Source organism: Bradysia coprophila, unplaced genomic scaffold, assembly GCF_014529535.1.
Source record: "Bradysia coprophila strain Holo2 unplaced genomic scaffold, BU_Bcop_v1 contig_232, whole genome shotgun sequence".
Taxonomy (NCBI): Eukaryota; Metazoa; Arthropoda; class Insecta; order Diptera; family Sciaridae; genus Bradysia; species Bradysia coprophila.
In genome coordinates, this window is record NW_023503493.1 from 21,165,252 (window position 1) to 21,190,231 (window position 24,980).

General features: G+C 35.1%; 2 protein-coding genes across 2 annotated transcripts; one reads left to right on the forward strand and one right to left on the reverse strand.

Moving 5' to 3' along the window:
• The first annotated feature begins 539 nt into the window (after positions 1 to 539).
• On the forward strand, positions 540 to 2,929 carry LOC119076244 (facilitated trehalose transporter Tret1-like). Its single transcript, XM_037182907.1, has 7 exons — positions 540 to 693; positions 847 to 1,079; positions 1,137 to 1,267; positions 1,321 to 1,513; positions 1,951 to 2,101; positions 2,169 to 2,584; positions 2,654 to 2,929. The coding sequence occupies exons 1-7, from the start codon at positions 636 to 638 to the stop codon at positions 2,876 to 2,878; spliced, it is 1,407 nt and encodes a 468-aa protein (XP_037038802.1). The 5' UTR covers positions 540 to 635; the 3' UTR covers positions 2,879 to 2,929.
• Positions 2,930 to 4,894: 1,965 nt separating this feature from the next.
• LOC119076245 (metal transporter CNNM4-like) lies at positions 4,895 to 24,778 on the reverse strand. Its single transcript, XM_037182908.1, has 10 exons — positions 24,026 to 24,778; positions 10,600 to 11,023; positions 10,356 to 10,538; positions 10,072 to 10,287; positions 9,835 to 10,008; positions 6,212 to 6,866; positions 5,884 to 6,150; positions 5,591 to 5,820; positions 5,399 to 5,527; positions 4,895 to 5,331 (listed from the first exon to the last, which is right to left on the reverse strand). The coding sequence occupies exons 1-10, from the start codon at positions 24,499 to 24,501 to the stop codon at positions 5,191 to 5,193; spliced, it is 2,895 nt and encodes a 964-aa protein (XP_037038803.1). The 5' UTR covers positions 24,502 to 24,778; the 3' UTR covers positions 4,895 to 5,190.
• Between the last annotated feature and the right edge of the window lie 202 nt (positions 24,779 to 24,980).

Genomic DNA, 24,980 nt, shown 5'->3' on the forward strand with positions numbered 1-24,980 from the left:
CGCACAGGGGTTTAGAGGGTCTACGGATTATCTGAGCAAGAAATGATTTTTTTTGTCCATCGATCCACCGTTCATTCAAAGTCTCAGCGTCAGTTAACTTCATTAGGTGTAACATTTTCGACTACATTAGTCAGACCACTAGTTTTGTTCCCATTTTTCGACAACAACTAATGACACGGCCGTTTTACATCGTTGATTTTCTGAACCGAACTAGTTTCTGACCGGAGTAAACCAGGAATATGTCGGAAAAATTCACCAATAAGATTATACGAGCAGCAATGCAAATGCTTCATTACAAGCGGTCTGACAGCTTCAATTTTTATGAACTTGATCTAAAAATATTTTTGTTTGTATGCAGCCTGGATCTGATTAGATCCTCTCTTTTTTAAAAGAACTATCTTCTCGAATCATTGCACTGACTGGCAGTGCAGTTGAACAGCTACAAAAATTAGATAACGTCGTCTAGGAAAATTTATAATTTTATTTACTGGAAGCTTTATGTCAGTCGTCGGTAAACTATTAATATAAAATGATGGCCAAACGATTTGTACCTTAAATTAGTATAACAGAGTCAGTAGTTGCATAAAGTCGTACATCTTGCATCAGATGCAGAGAAATTCATTTATTTGTGAAATATGGTGAATGTACCGAATCATTCTAAAGTGACTCACCAGTTTCTAGCAATTTTTTGTGGTAATTATATATTGAAGAAGAACGATGGAAAGATAGGATGAAAAAACCAAAACTATTTTCCTCTTTTTCGATTTTTATCCGATAAACTTATTGAACAAGCAAACACTCTCCGAGCTTTGGTCAGACCCATTCTCTTATTTTTCAAATCCTTAGCCAATATTATCAGTATATCTCACGGATGTGCTTTGGGATGGCTTTCACCCTATCTACCACTGTTACAATCTGATTCATCTCCACTTTCTACTGGCTCAATCAGTCTGGAGGAAACGAGTTGGATCGGAGCAATTTTATGCATTGGTGGAGTAATTGGTAATTCAATTTTTGGGTACCTTTGCAAATTAATTGGAAGAAAACGAGCCATCATACTGCTAGGCCTACCGAATTTGGTTTGTAGTGAACTGCGTACTATTCGGACTCCCTTGAATAATTTCAATTCTGCATAGGGTTTTTGGCTATGTATCATGTTTGGTCGTTACGTGTATCATCTATATTTGGCACGACTTTTGGCTGGATGTGCTGGTGGAGGTCTGTACGTATGCATACCCTTGTTCGTAAGTGAAATAGCAGAGGATCGGTACGACAAAAATTTCGTTTTAGATGAATTTTGTCCTAATTTCTTTGTTTTAGAATCCGTGGTACACTCGGATCACTGCTTCTCGTATGTTCAAATATTGGGATTTTAATGTCTTTCATAGCTGGTGCATACGTCAAATATTCATTGTTTCCATGCATAATGATTGTGTTTCCGTTGATGTTTATAATTTCGTTCTATTTCCTCCCGGAAACACCACAATACCTTTTACAGCACGATAAAGTTAAGGTGAGCGATGCGTATAATAATTTTACTCAAGAAAAAAAAACTTCAAAGAAATTCTATACATAAGATGAGATGGGTATGAATGATGGGCATCGTAAAAATGGTAAATATGTGTACGAACAGATTAAATGTTGTCGACATTTTTTATGGTCGTATCTGAAATTTTGTTGCATCCATCGGCTCTGTAAATATTTTCCAATTTTATTTGCGACGAACTAACATATTTGTACATTACCTCATGCTTATGTGGAACGAGTAAACATTTGTCTGTTAGTCATAATATACAAAGAAAGACAGATTTCCATGATGATGAAATTCGGAGCAGAGCGTTTTCCTTATCACATTTCAATAACTGAAATCAAGAGACATTGGGTTAAGGTTAAGGATGGTGTGATAATAGCAAGGGTAAATAATTTCGAATTTATTTCTGTCGTTTCAAGGAAGCAGAAAATGCATTACGGTTTTATCGTAACGCTCAAGTTTGTGACGACAAAGAGGCGTGTCAAAGATTTGAACAAGAACTTGCGAAAATTACACAATTTGCTAAGCAGAATACAATCAACGGTGAAGGAATTCAGTTATCCGACTTTTGTGAGTAACACAAAAAAGAAATGGAAAACCTAATTTCGATTTTTCAATAAAAAACCGAACTATCCAGGCACTCCAGCTGCTCGCAGAGGTCTTCTAATTGGCGTTATGTTGATGGCAATCAATCAATTCAGTGGATGTTTCGTTCTGCTGAATTATTCTGCAACAATTTTCCGGGACTCCGGATCGGATATCAATCCGAACACCTCTTCAATCATCATGGCGTCCATTCAATGTATTGGAACATATGTGGCAACGTTTTTGGTTGACAAAGTCGGTCGAAAGCTTTTACTGACGATATCCGCGTCGGCTACAACCATTGGTTTGGCTGTAATGGGAACATATTCATATCTGGACCACCTCGACTTCGATTTGCACCATTTCGATTGGGTGCCGGTTGTCAGTTTATCATTCGTAATTTTTATTGCATCAATTGGCATTCTTCCACTACCCTACATTGTTTTAGCTGAAGTCTTACCGGATAAAGTAAAGAACGAACATTGGGATGCGTGACTGTTGACTTAATTAGTTTTTTGTTTGTTTATTTGCTTTCAGATACGTCGGGTCGGTTCCACTATATGCGTGGCGTCTATAAGTGCTATGTCATTTTTAATTTTAAAAACTTTTCCTGTCCTAACAAATTTAATTGGTTTGTATGGGTGCATGTGGCTGTTTGCCGGATTTTGTGCATTCGGTACTTTATTTATCGTTTTCGTTGTGGATGAAACGAAGGGCACAGTTTTAGACACCGTGAAAACTCGCTGTATGAGCATCTATTAGTACGTTAGATGAACTCGTAGATGTAAGAATGAAAATAAACGATTTTTTACTTCAAATCTGTTAGTTTCTTGTTGGGTGTAACAGAAAGTTTGTCTAATTATTTTACGTAGAGGGAACGTGGACTATGTTAGCCTCTCAAGATGACAATACCAGGGATTCCACGGAAAATTTAAAGTAACAAAGTGGAAAAGTGAGTAAAAATAACGAAAATAGTTGCTAAAATAGTTGATTTTCTGACGAAAAAGTTGGTAAAAAAGTGAGTTTTTAGGAACTTTTGTACCCTGTTCTACGTGAAGTCAAGGGTTTTACCACGCCTATGTTTCCCCTGCATGAAGCTACAGGTCATTATAATCGTTTAGCGATATAGCAAAAAAAATTAAATGAAGAATATACTGCAACCAATGAATTTCATAGACAGGGAGACAGCAGAGAAATGATAAGTTGGTACGCCTGTGGTAAGATGGAATGCGCATGAGGATGACAGCTGAATGGGAGAGAATTTCATATGATTTTGGGGCCTGCTCTACCCTAGCGCCCAGCTGTCATCGTCATGTGCATTCTATCTCGCCACAGGCGTACCAACTTATCATTCGAATCGAATGCCGACGAATCAGCATTTACAAAAACCTGAAGCGTTGCTTCGTTCATTACTTCAAGACTTTAGATTTGCTTGCAGAAAGTGCCAAAACATTAAAGAGAAATCAGTGTATAGAAGATGCCTGATTCTCCTTGCAGTTTTGTGACAGTCCTAACAGCAACTGGCTCAAAAATACGTAGAAGGTTTGATTGATTGATTGCTTTAAAAAAGGTAAAAATTTCAATCTGAAATTGGTAGAAGAATTATGTACAACAGGAGAGGTTAGGTCGACGGAATTTTCGCTTAAGCATCGCGCTAAGGAAATTTAATGCAGGATGAATGTTAGGAAATTTATTAGGATCATACTTCTAGGGTAAAGTTTTGTTCCTGTAATTTTTATGTCAATTTAACATCCATCCACAAAATACTGACTGCAATATAGTGAACCCTAAGGTTCTTCAAGTGAAATAGAAATATTACGCAAGTGACTCAGGTGGAAGTTATTTGTTTTATTTTTATTTTAGACATTTCTTATCTGTCAGTTTTTCTATTTTGCGATTTAGTATGGAAATGAAAACTAAAATTGAGATATCTTTGCTGTTTTAAGTGGTTTTTCATATTTTTTTGGTCCAAAATGTTTTAAAGTGTGTTTAATAAAATTAATCAAAGGCGTATCTAAAACAACGGATAAGTTTAGCCATTCAAAGAAATAATGCTGCGAGTGTAATGGCTACATTCGATACGTCCTAAATATTAAAATAGAAAAAAATATTTTCACACAATCTGTTAATGCCAATCGATTCCAATCACATTTTAAAACATTTTGGTCCCAAAAACTATGAAAAACCACTTAAAACAGCAAAGATATCTCATCTTTAGTTTTCATTTCCATACTAAATCGCAAAATAGAAAAACTGACAGATCGTAACAAAGGAGAAAAAAGCTCTCTGACGTATAAATTTATACGACGAGTAAAGGGTCTGAAAATAGTTGAAAGAAGTGAGAAATAGAGCAAATAGTTCCTCACTTTTTCAGATCTTGAAAATAGTTGAAAGAAGTGAGAAATAGAGCAAATAGTTCCTCACTTTTTCAGATCTTGAAAATAGTTGGAAAAAGTGAGAAAAGTGAGTGCGTGGAATCCCTGCAATACTCATATTGAGAGGTTAAGGGAATTCAACGTGCTCTGCAGTGCTTGCTGAGTGTCTTCTGATTCACCAAAAAATCTTTTAAAAAAAGAGCGTTGGACGATGAACTTACCGAATCGTTTCTCGTTCATATCGGCGCAAGTAATTTCATTGGTCCAGATATGTTCGGACTGGCACTTCAAATTTTCTTCAAATTCCTCTTTATAAATGCATTTTTCTCTACGAGCCGGATGCACCTTTTTGAAGTCAGTTCCACCCTGGTCCACTACCACTTGCATTCGTTAAAACCAATCATTTTAAGCTAAATTCTCAATAATAATTTAATGATTAAGTGAATTATGGCCATATAAATGTTGTTCGTTTCGTATTCAACGTACAAAACGACGGCAATTAGACTTTTTTTTCCTTATTTTTTTCAAAAACAGATAACGATATTAAATATATAATTCATAGAATAATCTTCGCTCACTTATTCAATAGATTTCAAAAGAACCAATAAAAGTAAGAGCCTAACTTTTAAGTACTCGTTGCCCATCATTTTATTATACATGAGTTTCTACATGACAGAATGTAGAAGCAATCAGGGATTTCTAAGATCCGTTTCGGTCTTGATTCGATGGTGAGAGAAGTGGAGTATTTGTATCGTCCAAGTGTGCTCCGGAGCCATCCAGTGATTCCCTAGCATTATTATCATTGAAGTCAATGTCAATCGGATGCAATGAATTATTGCTCTGCAATGTGGAAATTGAATAAATTTTTACTTTCATTGAAATGATTTTCGCTTGTTGCGCTACTCACTCGGATTAAATGATCGATTGGCGATGATGTTTTACTACCAGGCTTACTCTGTCTGGGTGTTACAGCATTCAGATTCGCTGTATGAGCTGTAATGCTTTTATTATCATCTTCATCCAAAGAGTGCAGTAACTGAAGAGCGGAAGAATAGTATTTATCACCGTTGCTATCTAAATTGAAATTCCAAATTTCTACCTTTTCGACTTCTTCGTCAATCGGTTCACTGCTACCCAAATCTTCAGTTTTCTGAGATCGTTCCATAAGCGTTGCACGCTTTGCAGCTAAATACAACGTTCGTTTAATTGCTAAATACAGTACGTCGGTCACAGCTCTCACTGAATAGTCAGGAACGAAAGTGTGCCGCAACATTGCGTCCATATTAAGCGACTGCAGAGAGCCTTTCACTAGTTGTTGTTGTGGCGAATCTGTCGAGTAAACGGAAAACTTATTTCAGCAACGCTCCACATTATACGCACATGCTATCATACCAACGCCAACATTTTGGGCAAGTGCTTGAATTCCGAAGAAAGTGAACGGACCGCTTTCAAACAGAAGGTTCTCGCGGCCCACCTGGACCTCAACGCGTCCCTCCAAAATAAGTACAAAATAATCGACCGGTTTGCCTTGTTGGTATATAACCATCGACGGGTCATGTTTATCTTTGCCTTTACACTTTATGTTATGAATAATGTCTTGGTTCAATAAGCGTCGAAGTATCGTCTCCGACACAACATCTGGCTTGAATGATTCAACAGCTGGACAGCAAAAGAATTTAAATTGTGAAACTTGCATGAATTACGTAACGAACAGACTTACTTGTTGTCAAATATTGGAAGGTGGCCAATGTGAGCTGCGGTGAAATTCTAATCGAATGATGTTCACGATGCTCACGCCGTTCAGCAAAGGCAGTGAAATCCTGTTTTTTGCTCCTGATTCGTTTGATTTTCGCTCGATTGTCTGTGTAAACATCAGTTTCATCCATAATTTCGGCTTGAATCAACTCCTCAATAACATCCTCCATCGTAATCAAACCAATCGTTTCGTAGAACGGATCTCCATCTCCCTCATTGTTCACGCGATGAACGAATGCCATGTGTCCACGATGGCCTTCCTTAAACTGTCGGAACATTACATCCAATGTAATGTCTTCAAATACGAAACTGCAGGAATTTTGATAGAATTCACATAACGTTCGCAACGGCGTATTGTCATCGGGATCGACGAATGCCAGATCTTTGATGAACAGAAGCGTGAGGACATTTTTCCGATCGTTTTCGTAGACCGGAATTCTTGAGAAGCCAGATTTCATGATTTCGGAAACGGTTTCAAAATCCAAAATTGCATCGTATGACAACATGAATGCGTCTTCGATGTGTGTCATTGCATCGGCTACCGTTTTCTTTCGCAGCTCTAATGCACCAGATATTATATTCACCTCGTCTTTGTCCAAATCATTGACGTCTTTGGTAACCTAATGTGAAGAGAGAATAATTTTTTTTAAGTGTGAACCATTCGGTTATGCCAGCAAGACGAATACGAGGAGCTGATCATAAAATTTTGAAATACAAAAAAATTAGTTTGATTTTTAGTGCATTTTCCGTAATGTGAGTAGCAGTGTCATATAAATGAAACGGAAATAAAATATCGTCTGACTATGTCAGCAGTAATAAGTCGTTGGGATAGGTATATGTTCAAAAAGATTATTAAAAATTAAAATTCACTTGAATCTGTAATCCAAAGGCTGAAATTCAAATTCAAACGTCTGTGCTAAAACAAAGTTGATATTTTGATTGGGATAGATAACTGCAACCAATTTTCTAAATTGCATAAGCTTTAAAGTCGTGCGAGTATAATGAAGAGGAACCATTTTTCGAATTAAAATTTTAAATTCCACTGACAAAGCATATATGTAGCGACGAATGCCGATGTACCCACGTTTTGTTGACTAAGATGTATAATTACAATTAAGTCCAATCTCATACCATTTATGACTAAATGAGCCTGGCCTATAAGTGTCGCACATCGGAAACAATATAAGTTCTATGTCCTAGACACAGACGAATATACAATACGTAAGCAGGTATTTCATGATTATTTCTACTGCGTATGACGACGGCGGGCGGTTATAATATGATGTAATAATCTTAAATACGAAACAAAAAGACAAAAATAAAATTTGAAAGAAATGAGTGAAATTTTTCACTCGTGTCAATTCACGTTTTCAAATTGTACAGTGTCTCATTTTATGAATGAAGTTTTAAGTGTTTCGGTATACACAACACATATTCGTAAAGTGATATTATATGCGATAGCCGTACGTTACAGTATTAGGTTCATCTTACCGGTAAAGGTCGGCAAGGTCAACGGATGAATACACTTTAATACCGTTCCATAACACGTGAATCTCAGCAATTATTTTTGTTTTTGTCAGTAATTTCTTATTTCGAAATTTATACCGCATAGATCGTGATAACGAGACAGAAAATTGTCACTTGAATGCGGAAAAGATGACTCAGATAACGTTTGATTTTCTCCATTTGTTTTAATAGGTATATCAAGAAGAAATTGTTTTGCCTCAGGTTGGCTTACGAAATATTTGACCAGCTAGTTTTATATCTAATGTAGTACGCTTTATTGTATCCACTGCCGTCAGGGCCGGTTTAGCATTTTCAGCGCACTGGACAGCGCACAGTGCGGTTGAACAACTTTTTTTTCGAAAAGTTCGTAAACATGGGGTTTTCTTGTTAAAAATGATTGGGGTGATCCTAATGATTATTTTTCTCCTAAATTTAAAATGTTTTGCCCGGGCCTTCTCGAGAAAAGTTGATTTTTCTTTAAAAAATGAGTCAAAAATGGCCCTTTGGGAAATGTTTTCTACTAGGAAAGCTCGTTAATGTATTTCTTTTGGTTTATAAGCACAATTTTAAGAAGAAAAGACTCAAACCTTTACAACGGTACCTTACACACCATATTCGAACCTTTGATATATGATTAGAATCCCGTTTTCGACGAACTTTAAGGAAATTTCGATGGTTATGTGGGTTTTCCCGGTATTTTTTTTAGCTAATAGGTCCGAACTATTTTTTTTCAATTGTTTCATAAAGATGACATCCATACCTTTCGATTGGTACCAAACAAGACATATAAAGATTCGACTAAGGGAGCTCTAACTGATTTCCTCTCGAGAAATAACGATTTTTTATGAAATAATGGAACTCGGTAAAGTGTTTTACAGCAGGAAATCTCATTAACTCAATTTTTTAGGTTTCTTATTACTTTTGTAAGAGAAAGAGACTCTAACCTTCACAACAGTACCCTACACACGCTGTGACAAAAATTTAGTCCTAAACAAAAGTTTAGGTCTTGAAATTCAGAAAACGCAAATGGAAAGAGTTACAAGTCACATCAACTTTCAAATCTATTTATCTCTCTATTCTCGGTTGTAACAACTCATTTCTTGAAAATCGGCTCTATCGGATGATATTTTTACATCGATTTTCCTATATGATCATTTTCGATAGAGCCGATTTTTCAGCATTACGTATTTCTGCCAAAAACTTCGCGATATCGGAAAATATGAAATATAAGTTAGATGTACATAATTGTTGATGATAGTTATAGTAATAGTGAGTGGAGCGTAAGCGAAAATTTTGCATTATTGTACGATAAATAGCTATTTGTGTTTTAGCGTTGTTCAATTGCCCCTATTTCTCCAGCGCCCTGGGCTGAGTCCATTTAGCCTATTGGCTAATCCGGCTCTGACTGCCCTTCAGGCCTTCTTTTCGAAGCGCAATAGTTTATTTCCTAACGTATTCTTAAAGGCTTCTAGAGAGGTTTCAAGCACGAGCTGGAGACGAGTTCTGGAATCGAATTCACTAAAAAAACCTTTCATCATAAGTTAGGAACAATGTTTTTCCTGAACGACGTCAGTACTTCGCGACGACGTAATTTGCTTTAACAAGCCATAACTATATTTCCTTTCAACATGACCGACACATCAATTTTAAATTCTTATCTTCCATGTTTTATCGGCACGAATCTGTAGGCAAAGCTTCATTTTACAGAAGCAGTAAATTATTTTTAACAACGACTTATCACTTCTTGTTTCCAATCATGTATGCTAAATGCGTCATGTACTACACTCAATGTTGCATAAGAACGAACAGTGTACACAATTTTATCATATCTAACAACAGAGGAATTATGAAGACAGGCTGAAAGTTGCTTATTGGCAATAAACTTAAACAAAAAGAAATACAAGAAACAACAAAAATTTACAAGATAAACTAAGACAAATTCTGACGACATTGATTGAATCGACCCATATTTCTAATCTCGTTGATAAGTGTCGTTCATTGTTACTGTCACTTATACAGAAAACGGATTTTACGAATTTAGTCACGAGCTTCTCGGCTGAGTAGCGATATAAAGACACTCACCCGAACTAACTCCTTCAACCTTTCTCGATTGTACACCGCACCAATTTCCTCTCCAAGTAGAAAGTCCAATATTTTCGAAACTGGGTAAGCTATTGGAAACGTTAATGCCATCACCACTTTGGTGATCAATATTGTATTTGCACCAACGGCTAATCCATGTCTCGAACAGATAGCCTGTTAGGAAGGAAATGTAAATGTAAATATGGTCGACGTAAAGAATTCGAATTTCCGACAAACCTGTGGAGTAATTTCACCAAAAATTACAATTAAAATTGTAGAAGACACAACTGCAATCAAACCACTCGACAGTGAATCGAGCAGAATTGTAAACGTTGAATTGACAAGAACATTGCCAAGCAAAATGCTACACAGCAAGAAGTTGCCATGATCACGAACGGGTTGAATTTTAGCAGCATAACGACGCTCCTTTCCCGTGCCAGTGTTTTTCAAAATCTTTTTTTTGGTGGTAGAATATTATTAAATAATTGAAAATTCGGCTACATTACACTCGAGACACTTGCTTTTATTTCAGTTCGATCCAACGACATTAATCCTAAATTAAGACCTGAGAATAACGCCGAGAAGCACAGACAGATGCATATGATCATAATAGCGGCCCATAAGGGAATCGGATTTTCAAAACTACGTATTCGTAGCCATGGATCGGATCCTTGATGCATGAAAGGATTTGTATCGTTAACTAGCTGCGAAAAGAATTATTTTCAGAACGAGTTTCAGAAGAAAATATTTTGTTTGAGCACTTACATGTCCACCAGTTAATTCAGCTTCTTTGGTGCAAAAATAAAAATCCGTTGATCCTTTTGGCATGACCGTTTCAACTAGTACAGTGTCCGATTCCACCGAATCTTTTGTAACACGAAACTGTCCCGATGATGGCAATTGACAGGATCCACCGTACACACCAGCTTCTTCTGTGAACGTCACAACGGTACGTTCACTAAAACCATGACCGAAAAGTCGAAAGGTGGCTTTCTGAGTGCTCAGCAACTCGGGAACGCCATCTTCAGTGAATGTAGGATCCGAATCGCTACTCTCCAGTCGTAATCCAATTATGCGGATATTGGGTGTGAATAATGTAATTTCTTTAGGTACTGAAGTTTCTTCTGGCAAACGATCATTATGGACGCTTTTGAAATTCGTATTCGCGTCTCTTATTGTCCTCTGGAAGCTGAAATTCATTAAGAAGATAATGTTTAACGCCACACACTTTTCTGGTAGTGCATCAGTGTTCAAAATAGATTCGAGAACATAAAAAAATCGATGAAATGAAGATACTTGGAAAAAATCTTGTAGAGAAATGATATTGGAAGCCTAGATCGATTGAATTTATTTATTAGTTAACGAACATAAATCACCTTACATTAGGTCAGAATCAACTGGTTTTATTCGCATTTCGCATGCAATATAACACTCGCTATAGGTTTGTTTCGGAATCTATTTAATAATCTCTGGCGTATATAATTAAGACATAAAATGAAAAGAATCTGGCAATAGAACCGAATTCATCCAACCAACACAGTTGTCAACAAATATCATTCTTATTCGTTTTTTTGGTTTTTTCGCTTTGGAAATATCATTCTCGTCTAAAAATAAATCCAAGGTAGGATACACTTAGTGTAACACGAAAATAATTGAAAATGCCATGAATACGAAATGTTGAGATTATGAACATAAAAACGATAAATTGAAATTGATTTCTAAGCAGTTGTTCAATAAATTTAATCGGAATTATGATTAATTTCCCGACGAGGAAATACATTTACTGAGGGGGTTGAATGTAACCTCACAAAGATAAACTGTTACCAAAGTGAGTTTCGATACAAAATGATTTTTACACGATAGGCTTCTTTCAGATTTGAGTTGCCCACATCTTTCTCTATGAAAGCTTTAAAAATTGAGTAAGAAGTATTCATGAATGACCCCATAAATGGTATTTACTTCTAATCGATTCGTCAAAATTTTCAAACGAAGGCAGAATTTTATGTGTTTTTTATTAGGTGTGCCTTGGCACGCCTTTATTTCACCCTGATGATACCATTACCAAAATACAATTTACTCGAAAATGTTGGAATTAGAGTGTAGAATTGGTGTAACAACAGGTTTCTTTGAATGTTTTTTTTTTTTTGGAAAACGGTTTCCTTGATTTGGAAACCTGGATCAGAGAGTTTTTTTTTAATACGTAACATAACTTTCGAATCGTTTCGCAGCAATAGAAAGAGCTCAAATCTTTGCGAACTTTGGTGATTCTGTAGAATGGCGTAAACCGGTAATTTATGCTCTGTCTTCAAATATGTTAAATCCTGATACATATCTCAAGGAGTAAAAAAATCCCATTTCGCAAAATGTTGCATAAATAAGTATTTTACAACTAAGCTACGAAAATATAGTCGATCACTATCTTATCCCCAAATCAAGCCTTAAGTCAAAGCTTTGCTTAAGTGCTATTCAAATAGTGCGTTTCCTGAAAAGGAAATTTAAAGAACCCCTTTCGCCCACTCACGCTAAAAAACACATGAAAAAAATTATAAAGCGCGCGCTTCGGTCTGAAACCACCCAAACCCCCAAAAGAGCGTGTGCACTCTTTGAATGATCTGTTAAGGATTCTAATATATTCGGAAACATTTTGGTTCCATTCTTTGGTCTTATAATAACTAAATGTTTAAAGTGGGAGGGTGTCAAAGGGTGTGTAGCTCTACATTTGGTTGAAAATGCTTCCACCGTACGATTCGTAATCACAATTTTATACGGTCGCTAAAATATGGAACATTAGATTTGATCAGACAGGAGGCAAGTCTTCCTGACTTACCCATCCGTTTACACCTAATGTCAATAGGAACACTATCGCCCCGTACGTGAGATATACTGCAGGGTCCGCCTTTCTGATAAAAAACATGACACGAAACTAAAACTAAAATTCTATGAAATTGCGCACTTGTACAAGTTGCTTCCGTTTCTCATTTTGAAAGTTTTAGAAATTAGTTCGGTACGCAATGTTTCAGATAAATTGATAATTCATCTTGATTTATATTTAATGTTGGCCATTAACCAACACGACTTCAATCTGGTATTTTCGATCACATTGTTTACTTCCAACAAAAACAACACTTTGCCTTGGGCGTATCCCTTCAGCGAATCGCGCATTTCTTCCACTCCTGGAAACATTTTACCTCATCATCTTTGTCGATCCTTTTCTATTTACCGGAGCAAATTTTTCTCTTCCAACAAAACGCTCACACGAAATTTCCAACTATTCCTGGAATCTGGAAATTTAGTTTGATTCTTCGAGTCCTACAAGGAGGACCCTTGTTGTATGTTCTTAGAACTTTGTTTATAACAAATCCTTTGAATTGAAAACATTTTCTACTACTGTTTCGATCTGAGAGATGATTTAATAGCCTTCGAAATTAAATTTGAAAAAGAATTTTATTTTCTTTCAGTTCATTCAGTTTGAACGTAAAGTTCTTCACTTCGTAGAACAATATCGTTTTAATTTTTCTTAAACGTTTTTATAACTTGAAAGAAAACTTTGATGCGAAACAGTCGCTCTTGCTTATCCAAAATGACCGCATCGTACACTCCACTCTTTTCTGGGAATATTGGTGGCAGCTTTTCGACATTCAATTCCACATCTTTGAGATAGTAAACGCCCTGCGAAAAATTCATCTTCTTCTCTCAGTCAAACTTAAACCTCCCCTGCAACTTTCTTACTTTGTTCATGGGACAGCTTCTTGCCCAGTGTACTAAGTAGTCGGCGAACAGTTTAAAGATCACCTGAAGTATTGGTTCGTATCTCTTGTTTCTGTAAAATTTGCACATGTCAACTGTTCGATTGAGTACTTCCATGTCATAATTCCCATTTTTCGATTCAAAATATAGTGCCGTGTGCATGAATGGGTTTCGAATAATTTTTAAAAATTCAACATAAAGATCAAATGTACCGGAGTCGGCAAATGTAACGTTAACTCGACTTTTTGGTGAGAATGTCTGTTCGGTATGATTTGAGATCACAATTTTGTATGGTCGCTAAAACGTGTAAACGGTTTTTATTACATCGCAAAAATGCTTGAATCTTCTCTGTTACCCATCCGTTAACTCCTGTCAATAGTAGAACCACCCCGTATGCAAGATAAGTCTTCCTTATGAAAAACATGACAGGGAACTGACTTTGTTTTTTGAATACTTACTTGTACAAGCTTCTTCCGTTACACATTTCGCCACTTTTACAACGTAGTTGGGCATGAAATGTTTCAGATTAGTGGACTAAATTGATAATTAACCATGATTGCTTTTTAATGGTTGACATAACAATAACAAAAAATAGGGTCGGACTCAATATCGTATTTTTAATCAAATTGCGCAGAAAAAAATAGTTTACCATCGAGCATACGTTACATACGATTTTTTTTACTAATTTTCGACCTTATATAGAGGCTAATTCCATAGCCTCGCTTTTAAGCCAGTCAATTTTTACCTTGGACAAAAGAATCTCACAGATTATTTGCCTTAGAAAAAGCTAATAGAGAATTGAGTTACGAGTCGGTAAAAAGGTTTCGGTAAAACTGTAAATCGTAAATATTCATTCATTCATCGAAAATTTACCAAAGATTTTGATCTGCCATCATAAAGTGCTTTGATTGTGAGCTTTAAAATATTAAAAGTTTTTTTTTTCAATTTGAAGAATGGCAGCAATAGCAGCACGCATTGTTTAAACAATCCTGACACCTAACACTTTAGTGATGGATTTCTCTTTAATTGATAATGAAACTATTAGTTGTGAGTATCGTAATATCGCATGTGTGAGTGAACAAGGAACATGTGGTGGAATACATGGAATAGTACATTCTGTTGAAGCTAATACTCAACTGATCTGAAGGATTTTTCGAGAATGTGGCTGCTGTCCTAGTATGACGATAGTTGAATATTATCTTGTTAGGCCATCAGCGCAGTATGTTACACAAGTTTATCAAGCAAATTAGAGCTAAATTTCCATACCAAGCAATTACATCAATTACAAGTAAAAAACGATTAGCGTGAATGATAAGTACTTGAATGAACGAATTGTATGGATATCTGGAGCAGACATTTACGATATATCTGTAAGTTAAGATGAGAGGGTATCAATCGTTGATGTGGGTTCAGTGTCCGAAATTATAAAAAATGTTCAACACATTTAATTTTAAAAAACAGAACATTTTAGGAATTTGCACGTTTACTATTAAGAATTTATATTGCCCGAACCCATCTTTTTTATTACTGGACGTGAGCAATATAACACAAATATTCCCGTTCTTCCTTAGAGTGAATAAGGTTATCCACAATAAAAATGTTTTAATAATCTACATCAATTGAAAATGACAATCAACATAAAAGTAAAAATGGAAAGAATTCGGTCACATTATCACTTAGTACCTGAAACATCAGAAAATATGGTTTTGGTCAGTTCTCAACGGATTTCAACCAGTTTAATCGACAATTTAAAAATAATAATAATGGATTAACAGTATCGGCTAATTTATCACATCATTATCGATTTTTATGCAATCTCTTATTGACTATACTAATGACTGATTTGTTTGTTATCGCCACGCACATTCTAGCTGCTACAATGATCGATAATGATCAAATGAATGTAATGTTCGATTGACACATGACAGTTCCTATTAGTTGATTTTTTTTTAACGAATCGTATCAAACAACCGACGCAAACTCTCAAATCCAACACAATGTTCTCAATCTCATTGAAACTTGTGAGCATGCTTGTGAGTCTATTTTAAACTACACCACTACTCTACTCGTAAATCATCGAATCCTGCGAGTTAATTCATTAAGTATTACATTCTACAGAAAATATGTATAATATATTAACTCATGTGTACGAAACCAAAATTTCCAAAATCCAATCAATGTCTCAGACAACTTTATATTTATTGGAAGTGGTGATTTCCTTATCTTAAATAAAAACGAAATGACGGTTTCAGCTTACTACGAAAACAGAATTAAAAGTGAGTGGGAGTTTTCAATGTTGCACTTGTTTTATTATGTGAAATCACGTGCGAGTTAAGTTCTGATAAAAGTTCGAATTTTATTACCCTAGCTTTTCCATCGGAAATTTTCATTTATGAACGATATAAAAACAGCAATTAATTATGAATGCTTAATAATAGCAGGATGAGAATCGTATAAATGTTAGTGCTACAAACACCATGTTGTAGCTTCTATGTTAGGAGCTTACAATGAAAACCAAAAGTTTTTCGGTTGGGGAAAAATCAATATGTTGCGGCAGTGAACGGTTTTTATTTGGCATCTCATACTATGCATACAGATTAAAAGTGAAACTTTCATGACGTATAATACGCTATTACATACACCAGAACGTATATCATCATTTTAGTTTAGGTTCTGAATCGACCGGGTGCCGAACTGACCAAGTTCATTCTGCATGAAACTGGTTCAGAAAAGAAAATGAACGAAAATGTAAGGAAAATCTTTATTTTGGATTTTACATTCGATGTGCTATTTTCGTATGAAAAACATATTACGGCATCCGTATAAGCGCGCACACGTATTCCTCAATCCTCATTATATAGGTTAAATGTAAACGCATTACTATAATTATCGATAACAATAAAAGCGAAGCATAGATTTCGCACAAGTGGAAAATTAATAAAATTACTTTTAATATCAATTCGATATCAGCAATGAGCAAACCCTACCCGCTGTGTCTCATTCATATTGTGTGTCGTAAATACAATATTTTTTTTATCAATTGATGTGTCATTAGTAGCACTCACAGTGAGTTATTTGTTGTTTCATTATTATAATTAGAATGATGCCGTTCATAACCAAATAGTAATGAAACATAAACGCTTGACTGTGCGAACAATTTGATCAATTTATGAGACGTCTCACGCCTGAGTGTGGGTATGGCAGCGAATTTACTAGCTTTATGCAAATTTCAATTATTTATTGAGTGGCTGTGACTACTGGTGAAAAATTCATAAGAAAACAATTTGCAAGAACAACAGCATTTCGATTGCGAATAATTCTACCGAAATCTGACCTATATCTTGGTATAAATAGTTGTCGAATTTTCATCGAAATTGAAAAACTCGAAACATTCGGCTACGAACAAACATTTTTCTACTTTAAAACATCGAGGAAAGAAAAATTTTAAAAATAGTTTCATTTGGCTGTGTGTAGTGTGCGTGTGAATTGGATGTGTAAGCTACTTTAAAACGTAACAGGAGTCCCACTACCTTTACACAATTAGTGGCATTCAGATTTTATTGTAAATGTTACTGGCCATTTAGAGAGCGACGTACGAATAGTTTTGTTCTAATGTCAATTTTGACACTATACGTCGCCCATACGGCGCTCGCGAAGAGTATGACATAAAATAAAATTATTCGAATTTAGTCGTCCGAACAAATGAAGATTTCAGTCTATATATACGTCTATATATCGTTTTTATAACCATTTTAAGAGCGCTCACCCCTTGGCAATTTTCTAGCCTACATTTGTGCGCAAAAATATTCGCTTTTTGATGATTTCTCTGAACCAAAATCTTTGTTTGAAAAAGTAAACCTTTAAAGCATGCAAAAATGTGTTACTTTTAAGGGTAAAATGTAGGCTAGAAAATTGCCAAGGGGTGAGCACTCTTAAGTTAAATGCTACAACGTATCCTTAGAGTAATTGTCACAATGTCATCATCCGTTCAAGATTTTCTTTCTTGAGATTTGGTTTCGGTAATATTAATTCTCACGTTCCAGTTCCATAAAATCAATTGATCTATCTGCTAATCCTCGCTAACATGATAGTGTCTCATGTCCTGTGACTAACCAAAACTCTACCTTTTCTCAAACTACAGCATCCAAGAAAACAGTGCACATTCCTTCAAGACTCAGATTGTCGTTAATACGTAAAATAGATAGATAGATCTGTCGTTTAAAGAATCATGTTTAAACGGCTAGTCATCTGTTACTGACAACAACGTCAAGACTGTACTTTCAGCTTTGTCCAGTGTTCGTATACAGCGAAATGTATGATAAACAAAATGAAGTGATAGATTTTGTAACAGGCTCTAAGATGTACTATGAACAAATGGAGCAACAGACTTAGCGATTTTGTTGCGATACATTTGTCGCTTCTAAAAGCTTAATTTCGATATATTTGCAAATATTTATTGCAAATGGGACTCCTGTCCTTCAGGTTAAAAGAGAATGTTTAGGGAAGTAATTTGGCCACTCAAACATTGTTTATTCTCTTTTAAAAAAAAATCCCAATCAAAACGAAAAAGAAAGACCTTCAATGTGAAAACAACTTCAAAAGAAGCATTGGAATTAACTTTTATCTTATCTCATTTGTTTTATTTATAGATATGGGATAGTTTAGTTTAGATGCTATTTTATTATATTGCCATTCAATTTAATCAAAATGAATGAAGATTGCTGATAGAGCGGGAGAGAGAGCAACAAAAAAAATGTGCAGAGAAATGTGTTACAGCTTTAATCACACACAATGTGGTGGGTATACCAGTGAAATGTTTACAAACTAATAAAGTAAACATCAAATCATGTTGTGTTATTTGTGCGATGATACATTATTGTCAACGGGAATATGTTGATATTGGCATTTCTGGATATATACCATACTATACTGTATTGTGGATCGATGGTATTTAATTAGATGGGAATGAACGAATCATCGATTTTTTTTTGCCTTAAGATGGATACCACTGGTGAGAACGAGCTGAGAAGCTAATTTTATTTTGACTAAATGATTAGCAAACCGACTTGAGAGTCACACGTCCGCACAACTTTTATTTTAATTTTATTTACCAATTTTTTTGCTTCAAACGTAAACAGGTTTGGCATACAAATGTAAGTTGGCTGAAAGCGTACAAGTACCGAGATTTTTTCTTTTACTTTTTTATTATGTCAGTTTTGTTTTGGTTTTGTCTATATTTTTACCACATTGATTTCAATTTTTACATGAGTTGAGATTGCTGTGCTTGTTTGTATCACGAACACACAATCAAATATTACAAGAAATTTTAACAACAAAGAATACACAATAAAACAGCGTTAGAAGAACCACAGACTTTTGAGAGAGATTAGAAGGGTTCTAATCGAAGAAATCTTGAATATATGTTATGTCATTCTAAGTAAACTGAAAATAGTCTCTTCACCGATAATTATCCAAACTATATCATAAATTCAATGCTGATAATGATTCTAATCTGTTGAAACATCTGTTAACTATCAACCATGATCTATCGTCAATTTTAGGGCTCTAATCAATTAGCATCAAGAAAGATGTAAATGTGATACGCCTAGTCCTCACCTCTCTTCTTTTTGACCTCCGAAACAATCTGATCAACATCTAATAATAGTGCAACTAAACAAACTCTTCGTATGCGCATACTCACTGGATCTTGAATTCGAATAAAATTATAGAAATAATCTCAGGCCCAGCATCCGATGATCTTATTTTTTGTTCACTATCCCAATTGTTATATTTCGCTGTTTATCATTCTTATCATTCTACTAAATTACCCAATTGACGTAAATTTCATAAACTCGATTCCTCTGCATCGTGCGAGTCTCATAACGCGTCAAAATAACCAATCTCTATTTTGAGTAACAGCAACCTATATTACACAACGTAGAAGGTTAACAAACGAAATCTACGAAAAAGTAGATACCGTGATTCCAGATCGAGGCAGTAATAACTCAGTCGTAATTCATGAGTCACATAAGTGGGATGACGCTTTGATCATTTATTTGGAGGTGCTTTCACATTGCTCATTTTACGACCATTCCTTTTCTTCAAAGTCCAGAACCAAATTTCTGCAATCACAAAATCCATGCGACGGAGGAACGAACGCGTTGTAAAGTAGAACACATGTGACATGACACTATGATTTTCTTATCACTGAGAAAGTGAAACTTAACCGAGTTTCGAATAGGAACGACCAGCCATGCAAGTAACATGACATTTAGCGATTCTATTATTAAATCATGCGACCGTATAAAATGTTTGTCACAGCATAATAATAACAAACTAAGAGCGTGAAAATAATTCATATTTTAAATATTTGGTGCTGGTTTTCAGCACAGACAACACGCTAGTACACATTATAGTAAATATTTCATTCATCACTCCAATTTATTGGGACGAATTTTACAAATTTAAACTTAAGCTTTTCGCTTTTGTGCGTAAACAAATTTGGCCCAAGGATCACACTTTATCCAATTGAGTCAGTCAATACAAAGTAATTTTATTGTTTATATCAACAATTTGTCAACTTTGTACCATACACTGCGTAAAGCCACAATCATTTTACATTTTTTTGATTGAATTACAGCGAAGAATAATAAGTTTTGATTTGTTTATTTGCCTATTTTTTCAGCAAGTTTGCGTTTTTCTTAGAGCGACATGAAAATTTACTGTTGTGAAGATCAATATCTCATTCTTCTTTGAAATCATCAAATCGATACTTATTCGAGTTCTTAAGTTTCAGTCCCAAAAATTACGAATATTTGGTTTCTGTTATCCCAAATCGATAACTAATTTATGCAGAAGAAAATGTTTCGAAGAAATCAAAATTGATTTTCGACCTACTGGGTATTATAATACCATGCGCTTCTTTATGTGTGTTTGCTAAATTAGATAAGAATATCATGTTGTACGATAAAGCATTTTCAGTAATTGTATCGTATCGTATTCATTTCAATTTAAATGTTAAAAGAAGAGAAATGTGCCTGGTTGGCACAATCGAGTCGTATGACTCAATCTTAATTGAGTGAACGAAAGACATATTGGCTCTGACTCTGATGAATTGAAAAATTAAATCGATTCAAAATGTAATTTGAAATGTCATACTAAATTTAAATTGCTGTTACCATTTGATTAACTTCTGACTGATGTTCGAACACTCTAACTTTGGAACAATATCGAAGAATATTCACCAGAATATTCACAGACACCATAATATTTTTCAGAAGATGAATGCTTCTTTGTCAAGGTTTTTAACGAAGAAAACTTATTACAGTCTCGCTCAGAACCAGTTTTTCGCATTTTCTGGCCAGAAAACCAAATACGGTATTGTCTTGCAGGAATTTTTCTTTGTTTGACGTGTGTAATGCATTCCTCGCATTCGGCTCGAAATACAACCATACCACTCGCCTCAACAAAAAAAAGGGCCCAACAAGATAACAATGTACTATAGATTTACACCTGCTCGAAATGCTTTCTAGCAAAGCACCTAGCAGGGTAATAGAGGTTTTTACACGTCAAATAGAGTAGTATTTTGATACCAATAATACCATTAGCAGCCGTAATGGTAATTTTGCAATGACATTATGAAAAATGAGCCGTCAGAACAGTCGGAGCGTTTGCTGCGACTGAGCCCTGTACAAACCCGTACATCTATTGCGTACGTGACCCTAGTTCGTCCGTCGCCCTACTCTTACCGTAAGCCTACTGCGCCCGTAAACGTCGTTAAAGTAAAATTCTTATGAAATGTGTACGTCTTAAAAATTGCGCATAGAGCAATTACGAAGCCCCGTACGACGTTCCTTTCAAATGTAACACAAATTTCGAATTGACCTAAATTAAGTAAGTATCATTTTCACCGATTTATATTGATTTTACAAAAATCCAAAATGGCGGCCGACGGCCATTTTGTTAGGAGGTGGAAAGTAGTACGGCTGCTTTACATTCGTTAGTACCTTTCAAACAAAAAAAAATGAAATTCGGTCAAAGTTTACTCGAGATATTAACAAAAAACACCACCTTCACTGTACGGCCGAGTAGCCACATATAAGCTCACTCCAAGAGACCTAGCTCACGCTCCGGTGAAACGAATTTCATAAACTTTTTTTTTCCTGATTGGTACGGTCAATACCTATCTAATAAAGCAAAATACCATCTAAATACGTTCAAATTTGGCCAACCTACAAGCAAAAACGGCTTGCCGCCCTGTACCTAGTTCACACCAAGGGGTCTAACTCAATAGTCGGTCATCCACTTTTCATAAACTTTTTTTTTGTCGATCCGTATTGTAAATACCTTTCATTTGACGTATCACTTACAAGTGTAGTGCTTAAATGTCTGGAGATATCGTCGAAAAGCAGTTAGGCACTTATTGGGCCCCAGCTCCGGAAGGGTCGACCCAAAATCGCCCATCTTCGAACTTAGCCTCACTTTTGACTATCTTTCAGGGATTTTTTTTTTTGAAATCGGATTTGATTTACTCAAGATATCGACGTGACAGACGGACAGACGGACAGAAGGACAGACAAAATTTTTATTGTGGATTCGTTATCTATGAACATAGGCAAACACTTTGCCCTTACCGTCTGCTTCGAATTCCATCAATTACACACGGCATCGTAATCCTATAAGCCCCTTCGTACTTCGTACGGGGCTAAAAAGGTATGGAAATATTCGCATACTTCGATTAAAGTACTACTTTATTTTTTTCTATTACCCTGCTAGGTGCTTTGTTTCTAGGCAAGTCAACTGCTTGTCCAAATTGCTGTCTCAGAGCATAATATTTGACAATAAATTGGTGGAATTCGATTAAAAGTCGCTGATTCAAGAGTCTTTTGAATGTTCTTGTTCTCAGCGAATATTATGCTACACTGCTGCATTAGCTGTGTTTATACATTAGTATTTTTTTGTACTGGTCCTATTAAAAGCGTTAGAGACGCATGATGTGGAAAACACATGAACAATGAAGAGGAGCAACTTAACATCGAAACGGTTTTGTGTAACACATATGATCAGATGACATTGTGAATCCAGAAATAGCTATTAAGGCCTATCAAACGAAATGAGTTTAGAGCGTACATACGATCTTTTTACCGAATAACACAACTTTTATGATGATAACTTTTAATGATGTAATACAAGATTTCCTTTAATTTAAATATGATGCTCATGGTAATTTGAAAGCTTTACAAAATTAAATTTTGCGAGAAGTAAATATTTTTGTGTGAAACCGTTTTACAGTCGGCGACTTTCAAATGAATGACTCATTTGAAAATCAGCTGTTTGTCAGATGATTCACTCATGTAAAGAAATGTGATAATGCTTGTTTATACGGGTGAACAATTTACACACATGCGCGTGGTAATTGTACAACCGTTTAAAGACTTAAAACCATATTTATTTGTATGGGTGAATCAGCTGATACAAAATAAGTCACTGTCTTCTTAAAACTTAAATTGAATAGCTTAACGTAACGACTCTGAAGAGACGAGAAAGGTTAATTTCAAACTTTACTGCATTTTACATTTTCAAGAGAGTATCTCGTCAAGTGCCTCACTTGTGCTTGTTTTGACTGTTATATCTAGGAGCCTTTCTGTTCTGCGAATAAAATTTTTCAATTTATGTCAGTGTTCATTTGAGTTGATTTTCATACAGAGTGTTCGGTCCTTTATTTGACGTTTCAAAAATGAACCGCTCCTGCCAGGTTTATTTTACTTTGCCGTGGGTAATAAAGACACAGCACAATTGCAGTAATGTCCCGAAAATATTAGTCATTGTCTAAATACCACAAATTATCCAAAATAGATATGCTGAGCAGTACATGGGGAATCACACGATTGTGATGTGATTTCTGAGTAGAATGAGACGTGAATATAAAAGAACAATTTGATATGAGATTAATTGACGAACATAGCATAAAACGTTCAGAAATTCTTAGCCATTCGACAATTATAAGAAAAATAATTGATGAGCTCCGGTAGACCGGTGTGTATTATTTCATGTAGTGAAATGTATTGTGAAGAGCATTATTAGATGAATCTAATTTTAAACACTTGCACATTTAGATGCATTGACTCGAAATTATTATAGCTTCAAAAATTGACTATATCGAGTTCTTTATTTATCGAATGTAGAGGTATACCTACGACGGAACCTCTAAATAATGACTTCACTAACAAACATAGTTTGAAATTAATGTTTTTGCTGATTAAAACGATTAAAACCTAAGCTAAGGTAAGATAAGGTAAGACTCTTAGTAAGACAAGCTATGGCTTTAAAACGTCTTGTAAGTTTGTTATAAATATATCAGAAAAAAAACTTCAACCTAAGTGGTATGGACAGAACCATTAAAAAGAGAAACTTTCGTAAATGATAATGAAAACGTTTTTTTTACCTTTTATTAACAAATCTGGACCCTAAGCCCATATGATGTAGTTCGGTTCCTGTATCGCCTCTATAACATAAATATCCCTCTGTATAACGTTGTTTGACACCACTCACTGATAAAATAACATCGGTTTCATTTCTAAATATTATAGGCAGTGGTTCACTTGTATAATCACAGGATTTTGTTGAAATTGTTGGATATATAAATAAGTTATGATTTATTATCGGTACACCACTATTTAAATGTTCTATTTTGATTTTAATTAACGATTGCAAAAAGGTTTTATTTATACTGTTAGGCAACTCAATGTTGTCGATTTTGTTTGAATTAAAAGCTTCCACATTCGGTATTTGCACTGGTGTGGCGTCTATAAATAATGTTGATGATAAGGAAATAAGGAATATAACAGATGACAACGTCCATAACATTTTTTCACTTCCACAACGTTTAGTCCGAATACAAAATACACAATTCATTCTCATTATTATTTCTTCACAAAATTTTTACTTTTGATGAAAAGGACGTGGAACAACTATTAAATGAAAACACAACACTTTCTGTTTAAAAAAAAAAGTTTTTATACAAAAAATACACTTGAAAAGGACAGCAAGACTATGTGTGTTACGAATAAAGTAAATTTTTCACTGGACAAAATTCTACCGCAGTGGAGTGTTATTTATTGTCTAATGGTCTAATGGAAACTAACTATCTTTATTTACTCCACAGAGAAATCGATTAAAATTTGCATATCTTGGTTAAAGTACACGATCTTTTTTTGACTAGACTTGAGTACAGAAACTCTACTACATTTTCAGTCAAAATGTGTGTCAGTGTTGTCTGACTCTCGACAAAAAGCTTTAGGAAAATAATATTCGTTATATGTATTTGTAGGTGTCTTCGGTTTCTTCCAAGGTGAAATGAAATGTCAAACCGTCATCCATAGAAGCATAACCTCAACATT